The following is a 24191-nucleotide window of genomic DNA, read 5'->3' on the forward strand; positions in this document are numbered from 1 at the left end:
TACCTGGGCCCCCCAGCCCTGCCTCTCTTCCCTGTATGTGGATATCCAGAATGAGCTTGGAGGCTTGAGCAGGAGTCCAGGCCACACTTGGCATTGTTCCAGCCTCTTGGGCTCACACTGCCTCCAGGAAGCCCTCCCAGATACCCCATCAGCTGGCAGCGCAGAAGGCCCGGGAGCAGAGGCACAGCAGTCAGAGGTCAGCTGTGATGCCTCGGGCAGTCTCCTCACCCTCACTGAGCCTCCATTTCTTCCTGTTCAGTGGAGACAGGCATGGCAGCCACCTCGGTGCCCGTGAGGACCCGGTGAGGTGCTGCTGAGACCTGCTGTGACCTGAGTGACCAGTGATGGCAGGTGGGGTGACATGGCTCTGAGGGATCAGCTATTGGGAACCGAGGGGTTGGGGTGCTTAGTGGGCAGAGGAGCTGGGGGCAGGCAGGAAGCCTCAGGGGCTGAAAGTCCTCAGACAGCAAGTCCCTGGGGAAGGCGCATGCAGTGGAGCTGGAGTGGAGGGACTGGGGGGCAGCCCAGGGCTGGGGCTGCCAGCCCAGAGTTTAGGGGACATCTGGCCGGCCCCACCACCACGTCCTGACCACGACGTCCTGTGGGCACCAGATGATCTGAGCTTCCCGAGAGCTCTAGCTCAGCAGGGGCATGAGGGCAGCTTGGAACCTTATCTTGGGGGCCATGCTTGTGTGTGTGGGGGTCACATTCTGCTGTCCTGGGCACTATAGTTTCCCTGTCTGGTGAGGGTGAGCCATGAGGGATTCACATGGACCAGGCATTGCAGAAGACAGGATCCCACTGTGCTCAGAACAGAAACAGCACTGGGGGGCCCTCAGTGGGAGTCGGTAAGAGGGTGACTTGGAAATGCCAGGCTGCATGGAGGAGCACTACTGTCTGTCCTTCTTGGGTAAAGTGACATCCCTGTCCTCAGAGATCGGACAGGTCTTGTGTCTCCTGGCCCAGAGCCTGGCATGTGGCCAGCAGCCAGGCCCTCAATCTCTCCCACTTAGTGGGGCCTGGGTCCCCCTCCTACACCCCCAGGGTCTCATGGCCTCTACCAGTGTCACCCCAGAGCTAGGGCAATGTGACAGCCCCAGGGGCCCGCTCCAGAAGGGCCAGTGTAGGAGGGGGTTCCTGCAGCCCTGAGAGCCTGAGCTCCCTGGGGGCTGTCCATGAACCCCCAGAAATGGGAGCTCTGCCAGCCCTGTGTCCCCTGGCGAGGCCAGTGCGGTGCCCAGGGGCCGGCCGCAGATGGCAGGCTTGGGCTGCTGTGGCCGCCCCCAGGGTCCACCTGCCCTGGGCCTAGCGGCTGTGCCTCCGAGCACCGGGTCTTGGAACAAAAGGGTGGAGGTGCTAAGGCTCAGACCGCAGCAAGTCGGGGAGGCACAGAGCCAGGGATAGGGTCCAGCTGGCCCCTGAGTGCCCCTGGGGGCCAGGTGCAGGTGGGGACGGGGATGCAGAGCTGCTCATCACCGCTCTCTCCCTCGGCAGACGGCGCCCCACTCAGCGAGTTCTCCTGGTCGTCCTCCCTGTCCGTGGTGGCCGTGTCCTTCTCCGGGCTCTTCACCGTCATTGCCCTCATGCTGGCCTGCCTGTGCTGTAAGAAGGGAGGCATCGGGTTCAAGGTGAGGGCTGGGGGTGGGGGGCTAAGGACGGGGTCCCCAGGGCCAGCCCTCTGCCACCCACTCGGCACTGGCCTGCCTTCCCTCCTGGGGCTGCCTGGGGATCATGGAAACCCAGGCCTGGGACCCCATAAGCCCCTCTTCTGGAGGCAGCTGACAGAGGCGTAGGGGTTGTCAGGGACCCCTCCCACTGCTTCCCCCAGTTTGAGTCTCCCCCATGGGGACAGGGGCTCATTACCATCACCTCCCAGCTCAGGGCCAGGCCTCCGTGGGCTGTGCCTCCAGGGACAGTGAGGAGGGGCCTCAGGGTGGTGGGCGGAGGCTCTGTGCTCAGCAATTCTTTGAATCTCTGTTCATTTCGAATCAGCAAAGGAAGACCAAAGTTGCCCAGACACACTTGCCATCCTGCCAAGCAGCTCTCTGGCTGGGGTCACCTTACCCAGGGGTTTTTCTGCCCGTGAGGAAAGGATTGTGTGCTGTGTAGGAATCATGGAGCAGGGATAGCAGAAGTCATCATTGCTGTTTCTGAAGCATCGGCTGGACACTGGGCCACCTTTCCTCAGGCTGCCGCCCTCGCGGGGCTAAGCTCCCGGGTCATCCTGGGCTGGATCCCAGGGCCGAGGTGCCTCCTAAGGACGGTAGCCGCGGGGCATCCCCTGGGGTGCTGTTCCCCAATCCTACAAGTGCCCTCGGCTGCCCCCATGTTCAGCTTCTGGTCCTCTGAACGTGGAGGACCAGGAGAAAAAGCTGGGAACTGTGGAGCCCATCTAGGGCCCCCGCCCCCAGCCCCGTGGGCCGAGTTCTGCGGACTTAGCACATGGTGCTGCCTGTGGTCATTCTCCCGCCCCCTCAGCTGCCCCCGCTGGGCTGGAGGTCAGATTCCTGGGCCGGCAAGGTCGGGGGGAGGGCTGTCCTGTGGCCCAGCATAGCGCCACTCCCCACCACTGTTCCCGTTCCGAGTGACCCACACTGCAGCCATGCCACCCTCATTTTAGAAGATAGTGCCCTCCCCACTTGGGGGCCAGGAGAGCTGAATCCGCCTGGTGCTTGCCTTTTACCAAGGTATCTCTGCCACACTCATGGCCGGGTCATCCTCCCAGAGCCCTCTGAGGGGTGGGCCGGGGAAGCTCAGGGCCTGGGCAGCAGGGCCATGGCCCCGGGAGCCTCGGGTCCACATCCAAGCCCCTGTGGTGTCTCCATGGTCTGCAGGCACAGTGGGCTGGGCCAGAGTGATGCTGGCATTTTCCTGGAGGATCCTGGCGCCAGGCGAGGTGGAGGAGGGGAGGGCTGGGTTGGGGGCAGGGGCCCGGGTCGGGTTGTATAAGTCAGCCCCTCCTCAGAGTGCTGTGAGAACAAGGCCCCAAACAAGGGCCAGCGTGGCCCCCTCCTACCCGTGCCCTCCTCACCTCCTGGGAACATGGTGCCCGGAACATTCCAGCACCAGCGCGCTTCCGTGGGAGGGCCAGCCTGTGCAGCAGGCTCCTGCCTGGGCTCCCCCACCTGGAGCTGCACTGGGGGAAGGGGCTGGGCCACGATGCTCACACTGTCCTACCTGATCGCCCGCTGTGCTGGCTCCATCCGGTGGGCTTCCAGGTGGCAGCGTCAGGTAACCAGCTGGGGCTGGGGCTGGGGCTGGGGTCAGGCCCCTGGGGGTGGGGGTAGGCATCTGTGCCCTCTTCAGAGTCCCACCTGGGATTACAGGGCGAGGAGAGTGGTTCTGATGGCCCCAGGGTGGTCGCCTGGGGAGGGGGAATCCCTTGTAGACCTCGTCCCCAGCGGCTCCATTGTCTCAGGATGCAGTCCAGGACAGGTCCGCAGGGACACCCCAGAGGGCTCCCAGCCTCCTCCTCGCAGCCGAGGAAATCGAGGCCCAGAGAAAGCAGGGGCCTTGGGTCTCAGCACTGGGGGAGGAACCCAGGCCTCCTGGCTCCCAGGCCGGCTGCCTGTCCACGGGGGTGGCCCCACTGCAGCTCTGGGGAAGTCCTGCGACCCTTGGCTTCTGTTTTCCGCCTGGCAGTGGTCAGTCCAGGTCAGACAGGCCTGTGGCGCTGGAACTGGGGTTCTGCTTCTGGCCCAGGGCTCCTGGGGGACTTGGCCATGGCTCAGGAATGTGAGGGGGCTTCCTCAGACAGAGGCGGGTGGGAAGTCGTGAAGTTCAACATAGCAGCCAGGCCCAGGAGGGACCCAGCCTGGTGCCCAGGGCCAGGCTCTTAAGGAGTCTGGGGAGAGGATGGATGCTGGCCCGCCTGGGTCAAGGTCCCGGGGCCCTGCAGGCAGACAGCCGTAGCAGATGGCAGCGCCTGTCTGGGGTGAAACTGGTTGGGGAGATGGGCTGTCAGGAATGCTGCTTGTCCGGAGGCTGGGCACTTAGTTGCTTGTTCGCTGGGGCAGAGTTGGGGGGATGATGGAGCCCCCATCCTGGATCTCCAGCTGTGACCCTGAAGCGACTGACCGTGGGTGCCCCACCGAGGGCGAAGGCTGCAGGGAAGTGGGGGGGCTGAGACGAGTCAGGGGCCGACTCTGGATGGGCCAGGGCAGCTGGCCTCCAGCCGCGCCCCACCCTACTCCCTGCCACCAAGGGGCTGGTGCTGCCTGCCTCCACCTGAGCCTGGTAGGCCTGGTGTGGACGGGCTGAGGCCGGGAGAGGCGCGGCTGCCCTGGGGCTCATAGCCCCCACCCTTGAGGCTCTGCTTGTGGGGGACAAACCCCAACCTCCCCCTCAACCAACACAAAACAAACCCTGCCCTCCTGGGGCAGCTGGTGTCCCTGGGAGGGGGGAGCGGGGCAGGGAGTGGGGTCTGTTCTCTGCCCCGAGGAGAAGAGGTGGGTGGAGGAGGCAGCTGGCAGGGGTGCTGTGGGAGCTGGGCCCTGGGAAGAAAGGGGCCTTTGAGAGCTGGCCTGCACCCCTTGTTCCCTCCCCGCCCTGCCCCCCGACCCTCCCCGTTCTGGGGAGCCCTGGAGCTCACCGCGTGTGTCGCCTGCTTGGCCCAGGAGTTTGAGAATGCCGAGGGGGAAGAGTACGCGGCCGACTTCTCGGCACAGGGCTCCCCAGCCACAGCAGCTCAGAACGGGCCCGACGTGTACGTCTTGCCACTCACCGAGGTCTCCCTGCCCATGGCCAAGCAGCCCGGGCGCTCAGGTGAGTGACACCCCCCTGCCCTGTGGGCCCAGGTGGGAGGCTCAGGGGAGGCACAGGGTTGGTTGTATCCCCTTCTGCTGGGACCTGGGGCGCTGTGAGCAGGCTTGGGCCAGCTGGGGCTGCTGGGTGAAGGGGCAGGGGTTGCTCTGTCTGGTCCTGGGATGGGCACTGGTGTGCTGGGAGGAGGGGCTTCTCCATGGTCCCTAGGACGTGGGCTCCAGGAGCAGGGCCCACCCATTGCAGGGAGGGGCTCTTTGGGGTGGAGCCTTTTGCTCAGGACCCTGGGTGGGGGCAGGTGCAGGCGGAAGCCTCGGCTTCCTTGCCTTTTCTTCCGCCAGCCCCATCCCGTGGTCCCCCACCAGGCTGGCCACCCCCAGGGCAGATGCAGGGCCCAAACCATAGAGGTTAAAGGTCCGTGGCCAAGCTGGGCTTTGCACCTGCCTTTACCTGATCCAGTGCTCTGAGAACTCCCAGTTGTGTCTGGAGGCTGTCTCCAGCCCCGGGAACCCTTCCCGACAGCTTCACGGCCAGGCCTGGGCCTGCCCCCAGCTCCTCTAGGTGCACTGGGTGGGGTGTCAGGCGCTGGGGGGGCTCTGTTGGCACCAGGGCCTGTAATATTGGCCTGTCCCAGCGGCTTGTGTTCTGGGCCCTACTGGGTCCTGCTCACGATGCTGCCCACCCTGAATCCCAGCCTTCATCCTGGTCTGGGGTTTCCAAGATTCAGGGCTGGGCCCTGCCCCCAGGCCCCATGACCATCGCTCCCCACCCCCACCAGTGTCTCCTGGAGGAGAACTCACCAGTTAGGCAGGAATTTCAGGGCCCACAGGAGCACCCTATGAAGTCTTGAAGGAAGGGTGGTGCTATAGGAGGCCCTCCGACCTTCCGGGGTGACTGTGGACGTCTCCCCTGTGCTGACACTGGGAGCCGGTGTGGACCGAGGGGTCCCCTCAGGGGACACTGCACCTCTGGCCTGGGCCTGACAACTGCCCCTGGCAGTATGTGGGACCCTGAGGAATCTTTGAGACCCAGCTTCTCCCATCCCTTAGGGGACTGTCCCTGGGGATGAGGGGGACAGAGACCCAGGGGAGGGCAGTGATCACATTTTCCATTTTACAGCTCTGCTCTGCTCTTTGTTGGGTACTCTGCTTCCGGGGAAGGGTAGAGATTTCGGTGAAGCTGGGAGAGCAACCCACCTGGAGGTTAAGGATTAAAAACCCGGGTAGCAAGGGCCACCCCTTTACACTGTGGGGGAAGATGGCCCAGCCAGACCCAGTCTTCAGGCTCCCCAGCCTGGCTCCATGGGCTCTGCCCCTTGGGTGCAGACCCCAAGACCCCTGGCCCAGCCCACCTTGCCCCGTGCAGCTGCCAGGAGAGAGAGCTTTTCCACTGACTGGCAGTCGGCATGCTCTCCTCCATCACTGCCCCAGGGTCCACTGTCAGGGATGCTGAGCCTGCCTGGGGAGACGCCAGGCTGAGGTGGAGGGGGCAGCAGACTGGGGCCCAGGGGGAGGAGCCCCGGGACTCAGGGCCCAATGGGACCCCTTACCCCCAATTCTGCTCAGCTTCAAGGTCAGCACTGCCTGGGGTCTGCAGTCCCCAGGAACAGCCCCTCACCCTCGGTCTCCACTGGCTGGCTGGCTCAGCCTGCCTCCTGGGCCCTCTGGGCAGCTGGCGTGGGAGCAGAATTCGGGGAATCCCTTGGGGCACAGGCAGTGTGTGGGTGGGCTCAGCAGCTCTGGCCCTTCCTCTGGGGCTCTCACTGACCCTTCCTCCCTGCTGACCTCACCCCGCCCAGCCCGCAGGAGAATGGGCCCAGTGTGTTCCGTACAGGGCTGTGCCAAGCAGCCCCCAACAAAGGAGCCTTTGGGGTGCCTGGCGCTGGAATGCCAGCCTGTGGCAGGGGTGAGGGGATGGGCCACTCCACTGTCCTCCTCCCCAAGGCCTCCGCCCCAGCCACACTGCCTGCCTGGCCTTGCCTGTGAGCTGGTCCCGGCTCCAGGCCCCGCTGTCTCCAGCCTGGCTTGTCCCTGTAGGTGGGGGCACAGCCTTCCCAGATCCACTCAGAAACATGCCCGGGTGTGGCTTGCAGGGCAGCAGGCACCCTGCTCCCGATGGCAGCCCCCTTCAGGAGGGAGCAGAGGGATCCAGGCGGCTCCCCAGAACAGGCCAGGCAGGCAGGCAGCCTCTTTAGGGGACAGGTGAGAGATGGGGTGATGATGGAGGCTGAGCTGGCATCCCTGAGCCCCCTGCCCTGTTACAGTGCAGCTGCTCAAGTCCACAGACCTGGGGCGGCACAGCCTTCTGTACCTGGAGGAGATTGGACACGGCTGGTTCGGGAAGGTGAGTTGCTGTCCCAGGGGGTCAGTGGTGGCAGAGGCTGGCAGCGTGGTCCCTTTTGCCTGGCAGGTGGAGTGGGCGGGCTGGAGACATATTTCCTCTAGAAACCTCCCCAGTCCTGGGGTCCCCTCTTAAGGTACACCCACTGAGCCCTCCCTGGGGGCCTCCGGATCTGGCACCTCTTCTTCGCAGATCCTGGTATCATTATGGGAGGTACCTCTGACTGGGCAGGGACAGGGAGCAGCATCTTGGTGGCTTCGCCCTGAGCACCAGGCAGGGGGCATGGTGGGTCCATCTTCCTCACGGCAGACCCAGAGCTCTGAGAACAGCTAGGGACCTCGGGGGAGGCAGATACCAAAGAGAGAGTATTACAGCCAGGAGGGTTTGCCTAGGAGGGATCCGGAACCCATTTTGCAGATGAGTAAATTGAGGCCTAGAGGAGTCCATGGACAGAGGAGTCCATGGACAGAGGAGCCTGGAGGGCTACAGTCCATAGGGTTGCAAAGAGTTGGACACAACTGAGGCGACTTAGCACGCTCCCAACTTGCACAGAACGAGCCAAGCTTTGGCCGGAGGAGCAAGGCTGGGGGCGGAGCCTGGGGAGGGTGGTGTCTGCCCACCTGGCGATGCCTGCCCCGCAGGTATTCCTGGGGGAGGTGAACTCGGGCATCAGCAGCACCCAGGTGGTGGTAAAGGAGCTGAAGGCGAGCGCCAGTGTGCAAGAGCAGATGCAGTTCCTGGAGGAGGCGCAGCCCTACAGGTGGGTGGCCCTGGGGACTGGCTCTGCTGGAGGCGCTGGGGTGGGGCACTGCCCAGGAGGTAGGGGCATGGGCCCTGCAGACAAAGGCAAGCTCTGTGCCCTGCAGAGCCAGCCCCCTCGCCCCCTCGCCCCCTCGCCCCCTCGCCCCCTCGCCCCCTCGCCCCCTCGCCCCCTCACCCCCTCCCTGCCCTGAGTGCAAGTCAAGGGTGGCTTGTTGGCTCCCGCAGGGCCCTGCAGCACAGCAACCTGCTCCAGTGCCTGGCCCAGTGTGCTGAGGTGACGCCCTACCTGCTGGTGATGGAGTTCTGCCCAATGGTGAGTAGCCCGCTCCCCCCAGTCCCTGCTCTGCGCTTCTGGAAAATGGGACTGGCATCCTGCAGAAGGGCCTTGGCGGAGCCGGGGACCCCTCAGCCCCACCCTGTGGGCCTCACATCCCCTCCAAAGTGGGGTCCAGGTGGCCCTGTACCATTGCCTTCCAGAGCTGGCCTGGGGGAGGAGGGAGGTGACCCCACTGCCATAGAGATGGCGGCTGTCAGGGCTGGGCCTCCATGGTGCCCGGGGTGGGGGTGGGGGCAGCTGCGTCCCTGATCTGCCTGTGCTGCTCGGAGTCACGGCGGTTTTCCCGTGGGGCACCCCGGCCCGCTTGGGGGGCTCAAAGCCCTCACGTCTGGTCCACAGCCTCGCTCATACTTTAGTCTCCGGCCGTGACTGAGCCTGCTAATGGCCTCGCAGGGCCCTTTACAGACAGACAGACAGACAGATGCACACACATGCACACACGCACAGCTGAGCCGCCTGCCCACAGGGAGGTGCCCTTCCTCAGACATGCGTCCCGCCGCTGTCTAGTTTCTGGACTCCCAGGGCTTCCCCAGGATGGTCGGGCCCCCTGGAGCTGGGTGGTGTCAGCAGGTCAGGGAGTTGCCCGTGGACTCTCTGGTCACCGGCTCTGGGTTCTGTCCAGGCTTGGTGTCACAGCTCATGTGGCCAGAGGTGGGATGTGGCCCTGCTGGCCCTCAGGGCTGCCTGGGGCCAGGGGTCAGCTTGGGGAAAGTGTCCCCTGCCCGTAGGATCATCCTGCTGACGGCTGGTATCTGGGGAGCGGACACAGGGGCTTCACTGGGCAGTGGCAGCCCCGCAGAGTTAGCAGGACACCTGGTCTCCCATGGGCCCTGCTGGGGAGGAAGGGCCCGGGGGGTGGGCAGCCGCTCCCTGCCGGCAGGTGACGGTGCTGCCCTTCTCGACAGGGGGACCTCAAGGGCTACCTGCGGAGCTGTCGGGTGGCCGAGGCCATGGCGCCCGACCCCCTGACCCTGCAGCGCATGGCCTGCGAGGTGGCCTGTGGCGTCCTGCATCTGCATCGCAACAACTTCGTGCACAGGTGAGGGCGGGGGTGGCCCGCGGGCGCTCGGCCGGCCTCCACCCCACTCCGGGCGCTGGGCGGGGCCTCAGTGAACTGGCCAGTCTTTGTTCGGTCTCTCGGGACCACCGTGCAAAGGGATTTTATCAAATAAAAAGCACCAGGCAGAGGGGAGCTGGACACCTGCTTCTGCAGGAGGCTTAATCAAGGGGACGCCCTCTGTCCACCTAGCCTGGGCAGGTACCCGTCCTTGGCCCCCATGATGGTCAGCGCTGCCCAGTGGCCCCATGGTGGCCCTGCCCTCCTCTGTCTCCCTCAGGCCCGGGGGGAGGGGTGGCTCTGTCCTGTTTCCTGCCCTGGCCCCCAAAGTCGGAAAGATGGGCCAGGGTCTGGCCTGGGGGGGGCGTGCCTGAAGAAGTGGCGATGGATGTGGCCCCGCCAGCCCTGGACAGCGCACGGGCCGTCCTCCCCAACAATATCCTGGTGCTGAGTGATGACACACGCAACTCCAGCATCAGTGATTTTGTTGAAGAGGGCAGCTGCCAGCCTCCCGACTGCCCGCCGAGCCCACCCCACCCCACGCCACCCCACCCACCCCAAGCGCCTATCTGTGGCTCCCGGCACAGCAGCACTTTGGCCGATGGGTGCTGAGCCCACGTTTGCCCAGTGCCCTGGGCCCCAGACTCCCATGGGGCCACCAGGCAGGCAAGGGAGAAGCCAGTAGCCAAGGCTGGCCTTGGGTGGGAGATAAAGGTGGGGGTGAGCATTCCCGCTGGGTGGGCACTCCACAGCACCCCCTGCCTGGGGCCCTGTGTGGACAGGGCTGGGGCAGGACCCTCTGGCTCTCCATTTCCCCACTGACGCCTGCCTCCAGGGAGTGGAGGGTGGCAGTGTAGTGGGCTGGAGCAGACTGCTGTGTCCCCGGGCTGGCTTGCCCCCAAGGGACAGGTCAGCAGACTGGTGTCTGAGGAGAAGCAGGGGAGTGGATCGGCTTCCAGTGAGGGAGGCCCCGTCCAAGGAGGGCCCTCGGGTACCTTGCAGCCGGCCCTGGGCCTTGGGTCCCTTGTCTGCATTCTAAAGTGTGTTGCCCGTCCACTCAGACCCTCGAAGTGTCCAGGCTGGGGCTCTGGAAAGGGGAGGGCAGCCTCTCGGATGCCCCTTTATACTCACCCATCGAACTGAGCCCAGGACACCCTTGGTGACAAGCGGCCCAGCCCCCTCGGTGTCCTGGATGCGCCCCCACCCCCCCCTCCCTCCCCCCGGCACTGCCGGCTGACCCCACCCTCCCGCCCCCCAGTGACCTGGCTTTGAGAAACTGTCTGCTCACGGCTGATCTGACGGTCAAGATCGGCGACTACGGCCTGTCTCACGGCAAATACAGGGTGAGTGGGGGGGCCGGGCCAGGGCAGGGCCAGCCGTGCGGCCTGGGGTGACCCTGTCCCACCTGCCAACAGGAGGACTACTTCGTGACGGCTGACCAGCTCTGGGTGCCGCTGCGCTGGATCGCACCTGAGCTGGTGGACGAGGTGCATTGCAATCTGCTGGTGGTGGACCAGACCAAGGCCAGCAACGTGTGGTGAGTGTGAGCCCGCGGCCCCTGTGAGGACACCGACAACGCCCTGCCTGTCTGCGCCCGCAGCCCTCACGGCTGCCCTACCCGAGCCGAATGAACGTGCCATGAGGACCGGGGGCACGGAGGGGCTGAGTCCCACCTGCCCACCCGCAGGCTCCCTGCTGTTGGGGGGAGGCACACTGGCCACTCAGGGCAAGGCCACGTGTGTGAGGCTGTGCTTGTCTGTCCAGCCCTGTTGCTCTGTAGGAGGTGGCCAAACGCGGCCCCAGGTGAGGTCGTGGGGGTTCTGGAGCCACCTGTTGCTGCTGGTGCCAAGGCTCACGGCAGCGGGGCGGGCAGAGCTGCAGGGCCTGTGGAGGAAGCCCTGCCCTCCTCTCCCCTCCCAGGATCTACTGGGCAGACGCCCGGAGACGGAAGGGTCAGAGTAGCAAGTTGATGAGACGTGGGGCGTCGTGGTAGCACCTGTTCCCATGAGAGGGGTGGGTAGGGGCTGGGGGTCTCCTGTGACCACAGCCTGGAGGTGCTCGGCTGGGCGGTGTTTAGACCCGGTACTGCAGCCTCTGGAGGCTTGGCCGTGGTGGCCCCTGTTCCAGGTCTTGACCCATCTCTGCTTCCCCCTCCTGCTCCCTTCCAGCCTGAGGCCTGTCTGGCCTCCCTCTGCTCCTGATGAACCCTCAGGGCCTGGATCCAGGGTTCAGCCCTCCTTCCTCCAGGGGTCTCTCCTGAGCCATTAATTGTGCTCCCGACACGGACACTCCATTTCCCCGCTTGACTCTCCATGTGGCTGACTCTCCCCTGCCTGCTCGCTCACCCACACTGACTGGTGTCCCCAGATGGCTTTGGCCAAGGCCACTCTGACTTCTCTGTTGCCAAACCTTCTCTGTCCCTCATGCCCCCAGCCTCCCAGGATGGCCTGGGGTACCCAGGAGCTGGCGGAAGCCACCATCCACTGGAAGGATCCCAGTTGCCTTCTCCCAGCCTCCCAGTGTGCTGACTGCCCAGTCAGTTCCCCTGGCCCACTCACGCTGGTTGGGGTGTCCCTAGGCACCCCCATTCCCTCCCTCCAGCTTCCGCAGGAGCCTGGCGGGACCGGGAGCTTCTCCAGGGCAGCTCCTGCCCCTGGCAGTGTCTGGGTTTCAGCCCAGCATGGGAATGAACGAATGAACAAATGGAATTGGTTGGTGGGAGGCCAGTCTGGCTTTTATTTGTCCAGGCACCCCGGGCATGGGCTCAGACCTGCTCAGGTGGCACATCCTGCCCGTTTACTGAAGGAAGGCGCCATCTTCTGGTCACGGGTGTGATGATGGGAGCTGCCCTTGGCATCCAAGGCTTTGAGAACATTTGGACAGCCCTCTGATAGCAGTCATCCTCACAGGTCCCTGGGCGTGACCATCTGGGAACTCTTCGAACTGGGAGCGCAGCCCTACCCCCACCACTCGGACCGGCAGGTGCTGGCCTATGCTGTCCGAGAACAGCAGCTTAAGCTGCCCAAGCCTCAGCTGCAGCTGACTCTCTCCGACCGCTGGTGAGGCCCCCGGTGCCAGGCAGGGGTAGGGTGTCCCCGGTGGGAAGGCCAAGGCTGAGAGGGGTGCTCTGGGTCCCCAGAGCCTAAGTGGCTCTTCCTGACCACCTGGGTTTCTAGCTCGCCCTGGCTGCCCCCTGGCTAACAGTGACCTCTGGGCCACTTCCCGTGCCCTCAGTGGAATGGCTTCTTTACCCCAAACAGATTTGCCTGCAGGCCTGGCAGGGATGAATGAGCTCTGGGAACTGTGCCCTGATCCATGCCATCACCCACATCACTGAGCCCATTTTAGGAGATTCCCTTAACTACCTCCAGGGGCTCCTGAGTGTGAGCAGGAGGGGAACCAAGACTGGCTGGGGGCAGACTGGCTCACTCCTTAGGGGCTGGGGTCCTGGCTGGGCAGTACCACCTGTGTGTGTGGGGGAGGGCAGGGGCTGAGCCCCAGGGCATCCCTTCCCGCAGGTACGAGGTGATGCAATTCTGCTGGCTGCAGCCTGAGCAGCGGCCAACGGCCGAGGAGGTGCACTTGCTGCTGTCCTATCTGTGCGCCAAGGGCGCCACCGAGGCAGAGGAGGAATTCGAGCGGCGCTGGCGCTCACTGCGGCCCGGTGGGGGCAGCGCGGGTGCCGGGCTAGGGGTGGCAGGCCTGGCCCTGGGGGGCACGGGTGAGCTGCTCGCCACCTCCTCCTTCCCGCTGCTGGAGCAGTTCGCTGGCGACGGCTTCCACGCGGAGGGCGACGACGTGCTGACAGTGACTGAGACCAGCCATGGCCTCAACTTTGAGTACAAGTGGGAAGCGGGCCGCGGCGCCGAGGCCTTTCCGCCACCAGAGGGCGCCCTGAGCCCGGGCCGAGACGCGCGCCTGCAGGAGCTCTGTGTCCCGGATGGCGCGCCCCCGGGCGTGGTGCCTGTGCTCAGCGCTCACAGCCCCTCGGTGGGCAGTGAGTACTTCATCCGCCTGGAAGACCCTGCGCCTGCCGCGGACCATGACCCCGACTGCACTGGCTGTGCCCCCAGCACGCTTGCCGCCGCGCTGCGCCCCGATGGTAGTGACCACGATGATGACTCTGACGGGAGCACGGCCGCGTCGCTGGTCATGGAGCCGCTGCTCGGCCACGCGCCGCCCGCGGATGGCCCCTGGGGCCACTGTGACTACTACCCATGCAAGAGCCGCGCCCGTGACCTGTCCTGCGCCTCCCGCTCACCCTCACCGGAGACACCGATGCTGGCGGAGCCTGGAGCCGAGGATATCGACTGGGGTGTGGGGGCCTTCTGCCCCGCGTTCTTTGAGGACCCACTGGGCACATCCCCCTCGCGGAGCTCTGGGGACCGACTATCTCCAGGTGGGGAGGAGCTGGGGGAGGCTGAGGCGTCCAGAGCCGCCCAGTATAGACACTGGAGCTCCAACGTTTCTGCCAACAACAACAGCGGCAGTCGAGCACCGGAATCCTGGGTCTCAGGCCTCTCAGGCTACACGGACTGCTGCCCTGGTATGAAGCAGACTTTGTGGCCCGTCCCTGAGCTGGGCCATCCTCTGACCCCAGAGGATCCCAGAGAGTCTCTCCTTGGGCCAAAGGGGGCCTCCTTGGGTCAGGAGCTGGGCCACTGCCTTGGCCTCTCCCATCTGTATCCTGCTGAGGGCCTGACACCTGCCCCCTGCCTGGTTGCCTCTCCCTGGACAGAGGCAGCCATAAGTGGGGGTGACAGCCCCCAGGCAGAGCCCAGGCTTGCAGAGGAGGCTGAGGGCTCTGCTGGACTCCAACTGCCCCTTCCCTCCATCCCATCCCCATCCCAAGAGGGAGCCCCACTTCCTGCTGAGGAGGCCAGCACCCCGCCCACCCTGCCTGCTTCACCCACGCCCACTGGAAGCCAGGCACCTGCCACCGAGCCAGCCCAGACCCGTGACAGCGGCAGCAGCTCCCCTGAGCTGGAGGCTCCAAGGAGTGAAGATGAGGACACGACCGAGGCCACTTCTGGTGTCTTCACTGACTTGTCCAGCGACGGCCCACAGGCTGAGAAACTAGACGTGACACCAGCTTTCCGCTCCCTGCAGAAGCAGGTGGGGACCCCCGACTCCTTGGACTCCCTGGACATCCCGTCCTCGGCCAGTGATGGTGGCTGTGAGGTCTTCAGCCCATCAGCTGTCAGCACCCCTGGTGGGCAGCTCCGAGCCCTGGACAGCGGCTATGACACGGAGAACTACGAGTCCCCTGAGTTCATACTCAAGGAGTCACATGAGCCCTGTGAGCCCGAGGCCTTTGGGGAGCTGGCCTCAGAGGGTGAGAGCCCGGGGCCCGAGACTCGGCTCTCTGCCTCCCTAGGTGGCCTCAGCGAGAAGAATCCCTACCGTGACTCCGCCTACTTCTCAGACCTGGACACGGAGCCAGAGCCCCCCGTGGGCCCCAAGGAGAAGCATGGAGGTGTCCCGGTCCCCAGGCCAGAGCCTGATCTGGACAGCCCGAAGAGCCCCAGGCTGCAGTCTGCACAGCCCTCCCCTGAGCTGGGGGTGCCCGGGGAGGCACAGGGCACTGGACCCAGGCAGGTGCCACCACTGCCGCTGTCACTGTCACTGCCTGAGGACTCTTCCCCAGAGCCAAGCGCCTGCCCCACAGACCCTGGGCGGGAGCCTCCCTGGCCCCAAGACCCAGCCCAGGTGCCGCCCATGCCCAGCCCCGTGAGTTCTAAGATTTTCTTGCTGACTCCAGTCCGGCCAAGCTCAGAAAGCCACCGCCCGGAGCTCCAGGAGACCCTGGGTCTGCTGTCAGGGTCAAACCTGCAGGAACGGACCGGGGGCCCAGGTGCCTCCAGAACCCCGCTCTGCCTGGCCCTGCCTGGACTCCCTGTGGCCCCAGAGGGGCGGCCTGAGGAGGAAGAGGAGGACAGCGAGGACAGTGACGAGTCGGATGAAGAGCTCCGCTGCTACAGCATCCAGGAGCCGAGTGAGGAGAGCGAGGAGGAGGTGCCGCCCGTCCCAGTGGTGGTGGCGGAGAGCCAGAGCGCGCGCAACTTGCGCAGCCTGCTTAAGATGCCGAGCCTGCTGTCCGAGGCCTTCTGCGAGGACCTGGAGCGCAAGAAGAAAGCTGTGTCCTTCTTCGACGACGTCACTGTCTACCTCTTTGACCAGGTGGGCAGCCGCCCTGGGCTTGGTGTGGGGAGAGGGGGTCTGTGGTGGGACTGGAAGCCTTGGGCGACAAGTGTTGCTTTGATTCCCCCAGGAAAGCCCCACCCGAGAGCTCGGGGAGCCCTTCCCTGGTGCCAAGGAGTCACCCCCCACGTTCCCAGTGGGCAGCCCAGGCTCCCCCAGTGCCTCCTGCCGGCCACGGCGGGCTGACCCCTCCCCCGAAGGCCCTGCGACTGAACAGGGTGAGCTAGGGGCGGGGCGAAGCGGGGGCGGGGGGGCGGGGGGGGGGCCCTGGTGGAGGCGGGGCGACGTGGCCTGTGGCTCATTTGGTGGGCGTGGTCAGGGCGTGACATTACGCTCTGGGCGGGGTCTCCCCATCCCATCCTATCCACAACTGACTACAGATTTCTCGCAGACGGAGAGTTCGAGTGGAATGATGGCCTCATGCTGTCGTCGGCCCAAGAGCCGGCCTCGCGCATCCCCGCCGAGACTCCCAAGTCCGTCGCGCCCAGCCCCTTCTCGCGCTTCACCGTCTCACCAGCGCCTGCGTCCCGCTTTTCCATCACGCACGTCTCCGACTCGGACTCCGGGTCCGTGGGAGGTAAGGCACTTGTTGGGCGCCGAGGCCCTGTGCTCATTATTTCTTGTTTTCTGGACAAGCTCAGTTTTCAGATGGGGGAACTGAGGCTCGGAGAGGTCAAATCACGTCAGGCCTGTTTACTGTGGCCACCTCAGTGTGTGTCCTCTCCTCCCTGGGGAGATGTAGTGCCCCAGACAGAGCTGACTGGGCCCTCCCAGGACTAGGCTAGATGCCCGCTCCCTCCCAGCACGTCTCAGATCTGATGGTGCTTGTCCAGGGGAGATGGTGATGGTGGTGGTGGTTCAGGTTCCCAGGTGGGGCCCTACTTAGGGGCCTTAGCTTGCTCGTCCCTCCCTCCAAGCTCCACCCGTTAGCCTCAGACCAAGTGGGCTCATCCCTGCCCAGTTGCCCTCACCTCCCACCCCCATTCTGCTAGGCTTCCCTGAAAGCTCAGCTCCACTAGGATGCCCCTAGTCATCTTGTCCCCCAGGCAGACCCAGCCCTTCCCCCTGCTGCCCTTGACCTGTGGCTGCAGCTGCTAGGGAAGGACCTGCCGCCTGTCACACAGTGGCATGTCGGAACAAGCACAGCTCACCAGGAGGTGGGCATGTGACCCTGGCCAGCCCAGTCCTATTTGGGTCTGTTAGGAGAGTTTCAGAGGGCAGATGCTGAGTTTTGTTGGGCCAGGTCCTTGGTGATGCGGTAGGAAGGATAAATTATCTAGCTCCCACCTAGACAAGCAGGCTGGCAGGCCTGTTGCAGCCTTAGCTGTTCAGTGGCCCCCAAGCCAGGGATCGAGGCCAGGTGGGAGTCCCTGAATCCCCAGTGTTTCCTCAAACACTCATGTGTTTGCCAGGTCCTACAGCAGGTGCTGGGGGCAGCTGTAAAGAGGCTTGAGCCCCAGGCGGCCCCTGCCCCCCTCGGAGCCTCTGCTGGTCCTGTCCCTGGCGGCAGCGAGGATGGACTGAGTGGTGGGGACTTTGATCCTGGCCGTGGTCAGCAGCAGCAGCTTCCAGCGCTTTGGTGTCCCCTTGCCACGCGCCCTGCAGGAGCAGGGCGGGATGAGGCCCCTCTCTGGCCCTGGATGGTGGAGCATCTGTGCACAGCAGCCCCGTGCTGCCCTGGGGGCAAGATCTGTCCTGGACACTTGGGTTTGCTGCTAGCCCCTAGGGATGCCCTACAGCCCTCCCCCTGCCCCTGCAGTTGCCCCCTCCGCCCTGGCCCCTGCTGTCAGACTGCTTGGTCCTGCCCATGGTTCCTATGGTGCACTGCAGGCTGCTGTGTGCCCGCTGCAGGTGAGAGGGCAGGCACAGGCCCGCTGGGACGGCCTCTCTCTGCCTGCTTCACCCCTTCTGCCGGTTCAGGGTTTGCTCAGTGCAAGAAGAGGTCACCTGGCTCAGGTGACCCTGCTCCAAGTCGGTGGCTGTTTCCCCTTCACCGAGTCGGCTAGACTGGAAGCTCTCCCTTCCTACAGGGTCTGGGCTGGCTCCTGTCTGGGTCCCACTGGAGCCCTGCGAAGGGGCCGAGGTGGGCAGCCTGAAAGACGGGGGGCTTTCAGGTCGTAGTCTTGCCGCTGCAGCCCCATCTGGAGGTGCCCATGGCTCCCCGCTGCAAGGCAGTCCCCGGCCCTGCCCAGCTGCCAAAGCAATGTGGGTGCACCCCATGGTCAGTGCCAGGGGGTTCCTGCTGCAGGAGTGGGGGCAGTGGGAAGGGGTGGGGCAGCACAGGGAGTATTTTTGTAACTGCTGTTGTCAGAGCCAAGGGATATGGGACGCTTTTAAGTTATTGTTGCCAAAGAGACGTAAAGTTTATTGTTGCTTTCAGGGTGTGGGCGGGGACTTGTTTTGGGTTTTTTGTTTATTAGTTTGAGGCTTAGGATGCTGGTACAATGATCTTGTTCCTTTTTTGTCTGTTTTTTAAGAGAAATCAAAGCTAAGGAAAAAGCCTTCATGCTAAGCGTGTGTGTTCTTTTGGAGTCTGCAGATGAAGCCCTGGGCAGGACAGGGCCTGGGGTGGGGTGGGGTGGGGTGGGGTCGGGTCCCTGTAGTCCCTTGTGACCACTGGGTGAGTGCAGGAGGGAGGCCACCCTCTTTACCCCACTGTCCCTGGCACACCTTGGTGAGGGAGACAGTGACCTTGGGCCCCCAGTGTGCCCGGGTGGGGGTGTCTTCCCAGAGCAGGGCGGGGGGACTGACGCCTGCAGCCCTCGCTTCCTGCCTGGTAAGCTGGCCCTGCCTAGGAAAGGCTGAGTGGGGGGACCCCTCTGGGAAGCTCTTCCCCCCGCCTTTCCCTCAGCACGGGGCAGCAGGGGGAGGGGGTGGTGAGCCGGGAGCAAGGTGGGGCACCTGTGCACCCCCACCTTGACCATCTGTCTTAGGACCTTGCCTCGCTCCACCTGGCCCGCCTCCAGCTTCCCCCAGGTGAGAGACCTCCCGAGAGCCCCCCCGCCCCCCACCACCCATCCTGGCTTTGTGTTCTGGGGTGTGGGCAGGCTGAAGGTGGGGCAGGGCTCCTAAGCACCTCCTTGGAGGGTCTGGGAGGTGAGCGAGCGCTGCCTGGGACATCTCCTAAGATACGGACTGCTGTCACCAACGTGGTTAGCTTGGCTGTATTTCAGCTTCAAACGTCAAATACCACAGACCCAGGAAAGTTTCTAAAATCTTGTATTTCAGCTGAAATAGGGAAGCAGCCAGGGCATCAATGGGGGAGGCTCACCCAGGCGTCCTGGCCCAGGACCGCCTCAATGGCACACAGCTTGGGGACCCAGGCCACAGCATTGATCCCCCTCCTCGGGGCCAGGGAGGAGAGGTGGGCCCCTGCAGCCATTTCTGGGTGGGAGTTCGGGTATGGGCAGGGAGAAGCCCCCCAAACTGCCAGTGGGCACAGGGAGACCCAGCAGAGGCCCAGGCAAGAGTCTGCCGGAGGTACGTGTTCTTAATAAATCCGTCTTCTGAGACAAAGGGGCAGGCCCTCCGCTCCCCGCGCCCTTGTGTCCTGCCTGCAGGCACGCACAGGTGAGTGGCCTCATGACTGACCGGACAGGGGCTCCCCTGCAGCTACAAGCCGACGGGATGGCCTTCTGTGCACCCTGGAGGCTCCCAGGCCCACACAACAGACATGCCTGATCCGAAAGGTTGGCCCCGGGGCCAGCCCCCCTTATTCTCCTCAACCATGGCCCAGGTGCCACCTCCTGACCCTGTGGGAAGGGCCAGGGTCCAGCCCAGGCCAGACTGAGGTCGGGGCAGAAGGGTTTGGAAGGAGGGAATTCTCTAACAGGGAACAAGCCGATTGTAACAAAACGGGGGGCAGGGCAGGGCGGGGGAGAGGGGCCCACAGGCAGTGGGTGCAGACGCGGTGGTCAGCTGAGGAGTGGGGCAGACCTGTCATTGGTCACTGTCGGCTTTAGCTGGACGCTGGCGAAGGGGTTCCTGGGGAGAGGAGAGAAGAGCCATTTCAGTGGTTTTCAGGAGAGGCGCTGCGTGCTGCCCTGCGGCTGTGGACAGCACCAACCCCCACCCCCGCCCCAGTCAGCCTCCCAGCTCAGAGCTGGGGGTGGTGGAGGCCCCGCCTGCAAGGCCAGCTGAGCCTCAGTGCACCACCCTCTGCTCCCAAACCTGTCCCGCTTCAAACCGCAGGCCCTCCCAGGGCGAGTCGGCTTGGGAGGGCCCTCTGCTCCTTCCACATGCGCCCCAGTCCTCTCTCTGCGGCCCGAGGCAGCCCCCCATGAGCTGCATCTGAGCTTAGCGTGCAGAACCCCCCCAAGGCCCAGTGTTTCCCCTCACCCCCCACCTGCCTGAGCAGCAGCTGAGCCCGTCTGCAAGGACACGGCCATCGACACAGAGACAGCTCAGCAGAGCGCACAAGCCCGGCCCATGCGTCCCAGACCCACACGACAGACAAGGCGCAGGCACAGTCGTGGCGAAGGGGCTGGCAGGGGTGGATGCCCACAGCCCCTGCGGAGGGGCTGACTGTCTCCTCAGAGAGGAGCCGTTCCACCCCTGGGTGCCGAGACGGCGGCTGACGGACAGACAGATGCATCAGACAAGGGGCTGAGACAGAACGAGAGGAGCGCAGGGTGGGGCCGGTGTCCGGCCTCGAGCTCACGGAGGCCTCTCCTCCTTGGTTCCCAGTGGGCTCGGAGGACCCCGCCCGGGCGGGGATGACATAGGACAGCAGGCAGTCCCGGGGCGACAGCACAGATGGCACGGAGGACATGGAGGGCTCAGCACGAGCAGAGCCGTTACCTGGGGCGGGGTGGCCTCCGGCGCGGCCGGGTGTCCGTGGGAGCTGGGCAGGCACTCCATCCAGGTGCCCAGGAAGAGCACGAGGAGGGGCACCCTTGTGTGTGCCTGAGGACCCGGTGCTTTCTGAAACACTGAGGCACACTGGACTCAGCTGTTTAAAGGTCAACTAGGGAAAAGAGGCTGACGCCGCAAAGCGTGGCTTCCGCGTCTCCAAGACACCGCCCGACAGCTGACAGCACCCACGTCGGCCTCGTTTCCACCCCTGCCTTGGCACATCTGCACCCAGCTGGTGGGGCCGTGGGCTCCCTCCCTCAGGGCCTCTCTCTGGTCTCCTTGGTTCTGGTCTGTGCAGATACGCTTCGGGCAGGGACTGCCTGGCGGTTCTGCTGTGACCAGGGTCATGGACCCTGGGACAGGGTGCAAGGCAGCCATGGGGGCTGCTGCCCTGATGGGACTCTGGTCCTGGAGGAGGGCTCTATGCCCTTGGCTGTCCCCAGCCAGGGTCAGGGCAGGTGGTCCCAGGGGGCCTAGAAGTGGGGCAGGTTTGTCCATCCAGAGCTGGGGACCCAGCAGAAGTGGGGACCCAGAGAAGGGAGGATGGCACGTGTGCTGATCAGAGTCGGGGGCAGAAGGGGGCGCTGGCCAAGTGTGTCCCGACACACCTACAGTCTCATCAAAAAGGGTCGGTGACCAGCCTTGTGTAAATTAACGAAGTTAGAATGCACCCTCACACCCTACACAAAAACAAAACTCAAAATGGTTTAAAGACTTAAATGTAAGACATGACACCATAAAACTCCTAGGAGAAAACACAGGCAAAATATTCTCAGACATAAATCATACCAATGTTTTCTTAGTCTCCAAGGCAACAGAAACAATAGCAAAAGCAAACCACTGGGACCTAATCAAACTTAGCAACCTTTGCCCAGAGGACGCCATAAACAGACCACCGACGGACTGGGAGGAAGTGCCTGCAAATGATGTGACTGACAAGGGCTTAATTTCCAAAATATATGAGCAGCTCATATACCTCAACAACGAAAACGCAACCCAACCAATAAGTGGACATAAGACCTAAGCAGACGTCTGTCCAAAGAAGACACACAGATGGCCAAGAGACACGGGCAAAGATGCTCAACATCACTAATTGTTAAAGAAATACAAATCAAAGCTACACCGAGGCACCAACCTCACACTGATCAGAACGACCATCATTAAAAAGTCAAAAATAAATGGCAGAGTGGGTGTGGAGAAAAGGGACCTCTCCTACACTGTTGGTGGGAAATTGGTGCAGACGCTATGGGAAACAGTATGGAGAGTTGCCATGTGATCAGCAATCCCACTCCTGGGCATAGATCCTGAGGAAACGAATTCAAAAAGATAAATGCACCCCTATGTTCAGAGCAGTACTAGTCACAGTAGCCAAGACACAGAAAAACCTAAATGTCTCTTGACAGATGAATGAAGTAAAAATGATTATGTATACAATGGAATATTACTCAGCCATAAAAAAGAACGGAATAATGCTATTTGGCAGCAACACGAATGGACCTAGAAATTATACTAAGTAAATCAGAAAGACATCATATGATACCACTTACATGTAGAATCTAAAAAATGATACAAATGAACTTACCTACCAAAGAGAAACAGACTCACAGAGAACAGAGGTGTGGTTGCCAAGGGGGAGGAGGGATGGGTCTGGAGTTTGGGATTAACAGATGCAAATTATTATTTATAGAATGGATAAACAAGGTCCTACAGTAGTGCGGGCAATTATATTAAGTATCCTATGATAAACAGAAAATAATATAAAAAAGAATGTATGTATGTATAAATGAATCACTTTGCTGGAGGACAGAAATTAACACAGCACTACAAATCAGCTACACTTCAGTTTAAAAAAAGGAAGGACTGGTGGCACACCCACAGCGTCACCTGCACCAGGGAGACCTTCCCCGGGGCTGCCCGGTCAGCCACATGGTCTTCCTTTCCTCCCCCAAACTGCGTGACCATGGAAGCATGTGCTGTGTACGCCCTGCAGGGTCAGAGGAAGCAGGTGGTGGCTGCAATTGCTCCAGGCCTCTGGAGTAACTCTCTCCTGCAAGCCCTGGCCAGAGACTCTGGGGTGGGACACCCTTACCCTTTAGCACCAGAGGAAAGGGTGAGGCCCCCATGGGTGCCCACTACCTTCTGGAACATTCTGTGAAAGGACAAGCTTATAAGCCGCTCTGACGGGGACACTTTAGTGGCCCAGGGTGGGTGCTGGGGTCAACGCTAGGATGACAAAACAGGACAAGATTTGGACTGAAGCCACTGTCGATCCTCCTGTCCTGCAAACGTCTGTCACCGCCGGGGCGGATGCTGGGGCCAGTCAACAGCGGACCACCCAGACATGGAACAAGCACTTCTTAACCCAAACGGGAGATGTCGGAGTGTGCAAGGGTCAGAGCTGTCAGGATGCCGGGGCTCCTCCCCCAGGGAGGGCCACGAGGCACTCTGGCAGACGACCAGGGGCTGGGCTCTGTCCCCCTCCTGAGCAGGGACATGGGGACAGCGGCAGCTTTTCCATGGAATCCATTTGCCGTCCTGGATGGGGGCAGGCCTGAAGTCCTGGGTGTGGTGAAGGCAGGAGTGAGCCAGGCCCCCTGCCCTTTGTCCCCACTGCCCAGTCCTCTGCAGACTCCCTGGCCTGATAGGGTGGGACCCTTGCAGCCGAGCAGCATTTCGGGTCCAGTCTCCCGAAGACATCCGTCACTGAGGATTTGGGGGAGTCACCTTCGGTTATCTTCTGGATCCACTTCCTGAATGAGAAAGGGGGTGGTTCTGAGAACACCTGGGCAGCACGAAGTGCGGCTTGTATCCTGGAGCGACTCCAGAGCAGAGAAGGCACGGAGGGCAGTTACAGCACATATTCCAACTTGCGCTTAGACGTTTTCCTCTTACAACATGTCTTCCACAACTGCAGAAGTCGGCCCTTCTGGACTTGACTTGGTCTCTTCCCCAGAGCTGTGAGCTTGGGCAAAGCCGAGCAAGGTCCCGCAACCAACCAGAGGCGCCTTGTGACACCCCTGCCCCGGGAGAACCATCCAAGGACAGGCCGTGGCCGCTGTGCTGTGTGCTCCCCAGCCCACCGTGCCCCTGGGGCTCTGTTCCAGGCAGAGGCCAGGCCAGCCTCCCTGGGCCTTCACCCCCTTCCAGTACCTCCAGGGGATGAGATCCACTGGGCCCTGATAACTCAGAGTGACCACAAGGGCAGTAGAGGTGGGGGTTGCTCAGCTGGGGGCAGGAGATGCAGGTGTCTCAGAGCATCTCGTAAAGGGAGGGACAGAGGGAGGGGAGAAGGATGGCCCAGGCCATTCACGCTAAGCCAGCGTCAAAGCCATTTCCCCCGACACCGCCATCTGAGGAGCACTTGTCTCCAGAGTTATCCAGGAATCACACTGAAGCTCAAAAGAGAAGGGCAACGACATAAACAAACACCGAACAGCTTACAACCCTGGTGGTTCAGGAGTTAGGACTTTGCACTTCCACTGCCAGGGGCCTGGGTTTGAGCTCTGGTTGGGGAACCAAGATCTCACAAGCCACACAGTGTGGCCAAAACCAAACCCAAAACAAAACTCAACAAAGGTAGCAAAGAGGGAGGGTCCAGGTCCTGCTGGAGTGGCCTGGCTGCCCATAGGGAGGTCAGCATCACGGTGACGACCAGGGGGTGAAGGGATCGCTATCTTTGTAAAGGGCCATGTGCCAGCTTCACGTGGCAGTCTTCCCAGGGAGTGGGGCTGGGGTGGGACGGGGAGCAGCACTGCCCTGACCCAGGCACAGGCGCCCAGAGCGGTGGGCTCTCCCCACCCGGCTGCCAGTGCTTGCTTTCCAGAGGCGCCAGGGAAGAGACCGTCACCAGGTGGGAGTTGGAGGCGGCCACTGGGGCTG

General features: G+C 63.0%; 2 protein-coding genes and 2 non-coding genes across 12 annotated transcripts in view; 2 read left to right on the forward strand and 2 right to left on the reverse strand.

Annotated features, from left to right (window-relative positions):
• AATK (apoptosis associated tyrosine kinase) overlaps positions 1-17970 on the forward strand; it is a 39709-nt gene extending 21739 nt beyond the window's left edge. For 2 of the 3 annotated variants that reach the window (XM_015458941.3, XM_024980997.2), the window contains exons 2-14: positions 1495-1628; positions 4617-4764; positions 7025-7104; positions 7743-7861; positions 8089-8176; positions 9106-9239; positions 10516-10600; positions 10673-10794; positions 12167-12316; positions 12776-15437; positions 15529-15676; positions 15850-16035; positions 16871-17970. In XM_015458941.3, the coding sequence (XP_015314427.2) occupies positions 1495-1628; positions 4617-4764; positions 7025-7104; positions 7743-7861; positions 8089-8176; positions 9106-9239; positions 10516-10600; positions 10673-10794; positions 12167-12316; positions 12776-15437; positions 15529-15676; positions 15850-16035; positions 16871-16911 (4097 nt within the window). In that variant the 3' untranslated portion in view covers positions 16912-17970. The remainder of the gene's footprint in view (positions 1-1494; positions 1629-4616; positions 4765-7024; positions 7105-7742; positions 7862-8088; positions 8177-9105; positions 9240-10515; positions 10601-10672; positions 10795-12166; positions 12317-12775; positions 15438-15528; positions 15677-15849; positions 16036-16870) is intronic. The other variant, XM_024980996.2, reaches the window with a different exon arrangement.
• Positions 9672-9763, forward strand: MIR338 (microRNA mir-338). The gene has a single exon (NR_031202.1). It is a non-coding gene; the product is annotated as a microRNA mir-338 (primary transcript).
• MIR3065 (microRNA mir-3065) lies at positions 9686-9748 on the reverse strand. Its single transcript, NR_162410.1, has one exon. It is a non-coding gene; the product is annotated as a microRNA mir-3065 (primary transcript).
• Positions 17971-18660: 690 nt separating the features above from the next.
• The window catches only part of BAIAP2 (BAR/IMD domain containing adaptor protein 2), a 63613-nt gene continuing 58082 nt past the window's right edge, over positions 18661-24191 (reverse strand). For 4 of the 7 annotated variants that reach the window (XM_005221021.4, XM_010816455.4, NM_001017937.1 and 1 more), the window contains one exon: positions 18661-19442. In XM_005221021.4, coding sequence (XP_005221078.1) covers positions 19373-19442 — 70 coding nt within the window. In that variant the 3' untranslated portion in view covers positions 18661-19372. Of the gene's footprint in view, positions 23063-24191 lie in introns of all 7 variants that reach the window. The other 3 variants (XM_024979850.2, XM_010816458.4, XM_010816457.4) reach the window with 2 other exon arrangements.

The sequence above is a fragment of the Bos taurus genome, chromosome 19 (genome assembly GCF_002263795.3).
Source record: "Bos taurus isolate L1 Dominette 01449 registration number 42190680 breed Hereford chromosome 19, ARS-UCD2.0, whole genome shotgun sequence".
Classification (NCBI taxonomy): Eukaryota; Metazoa; Chordata; class Mammalia; order Artiodactyla; family Bovidae; genus Bos; species Bos taurus.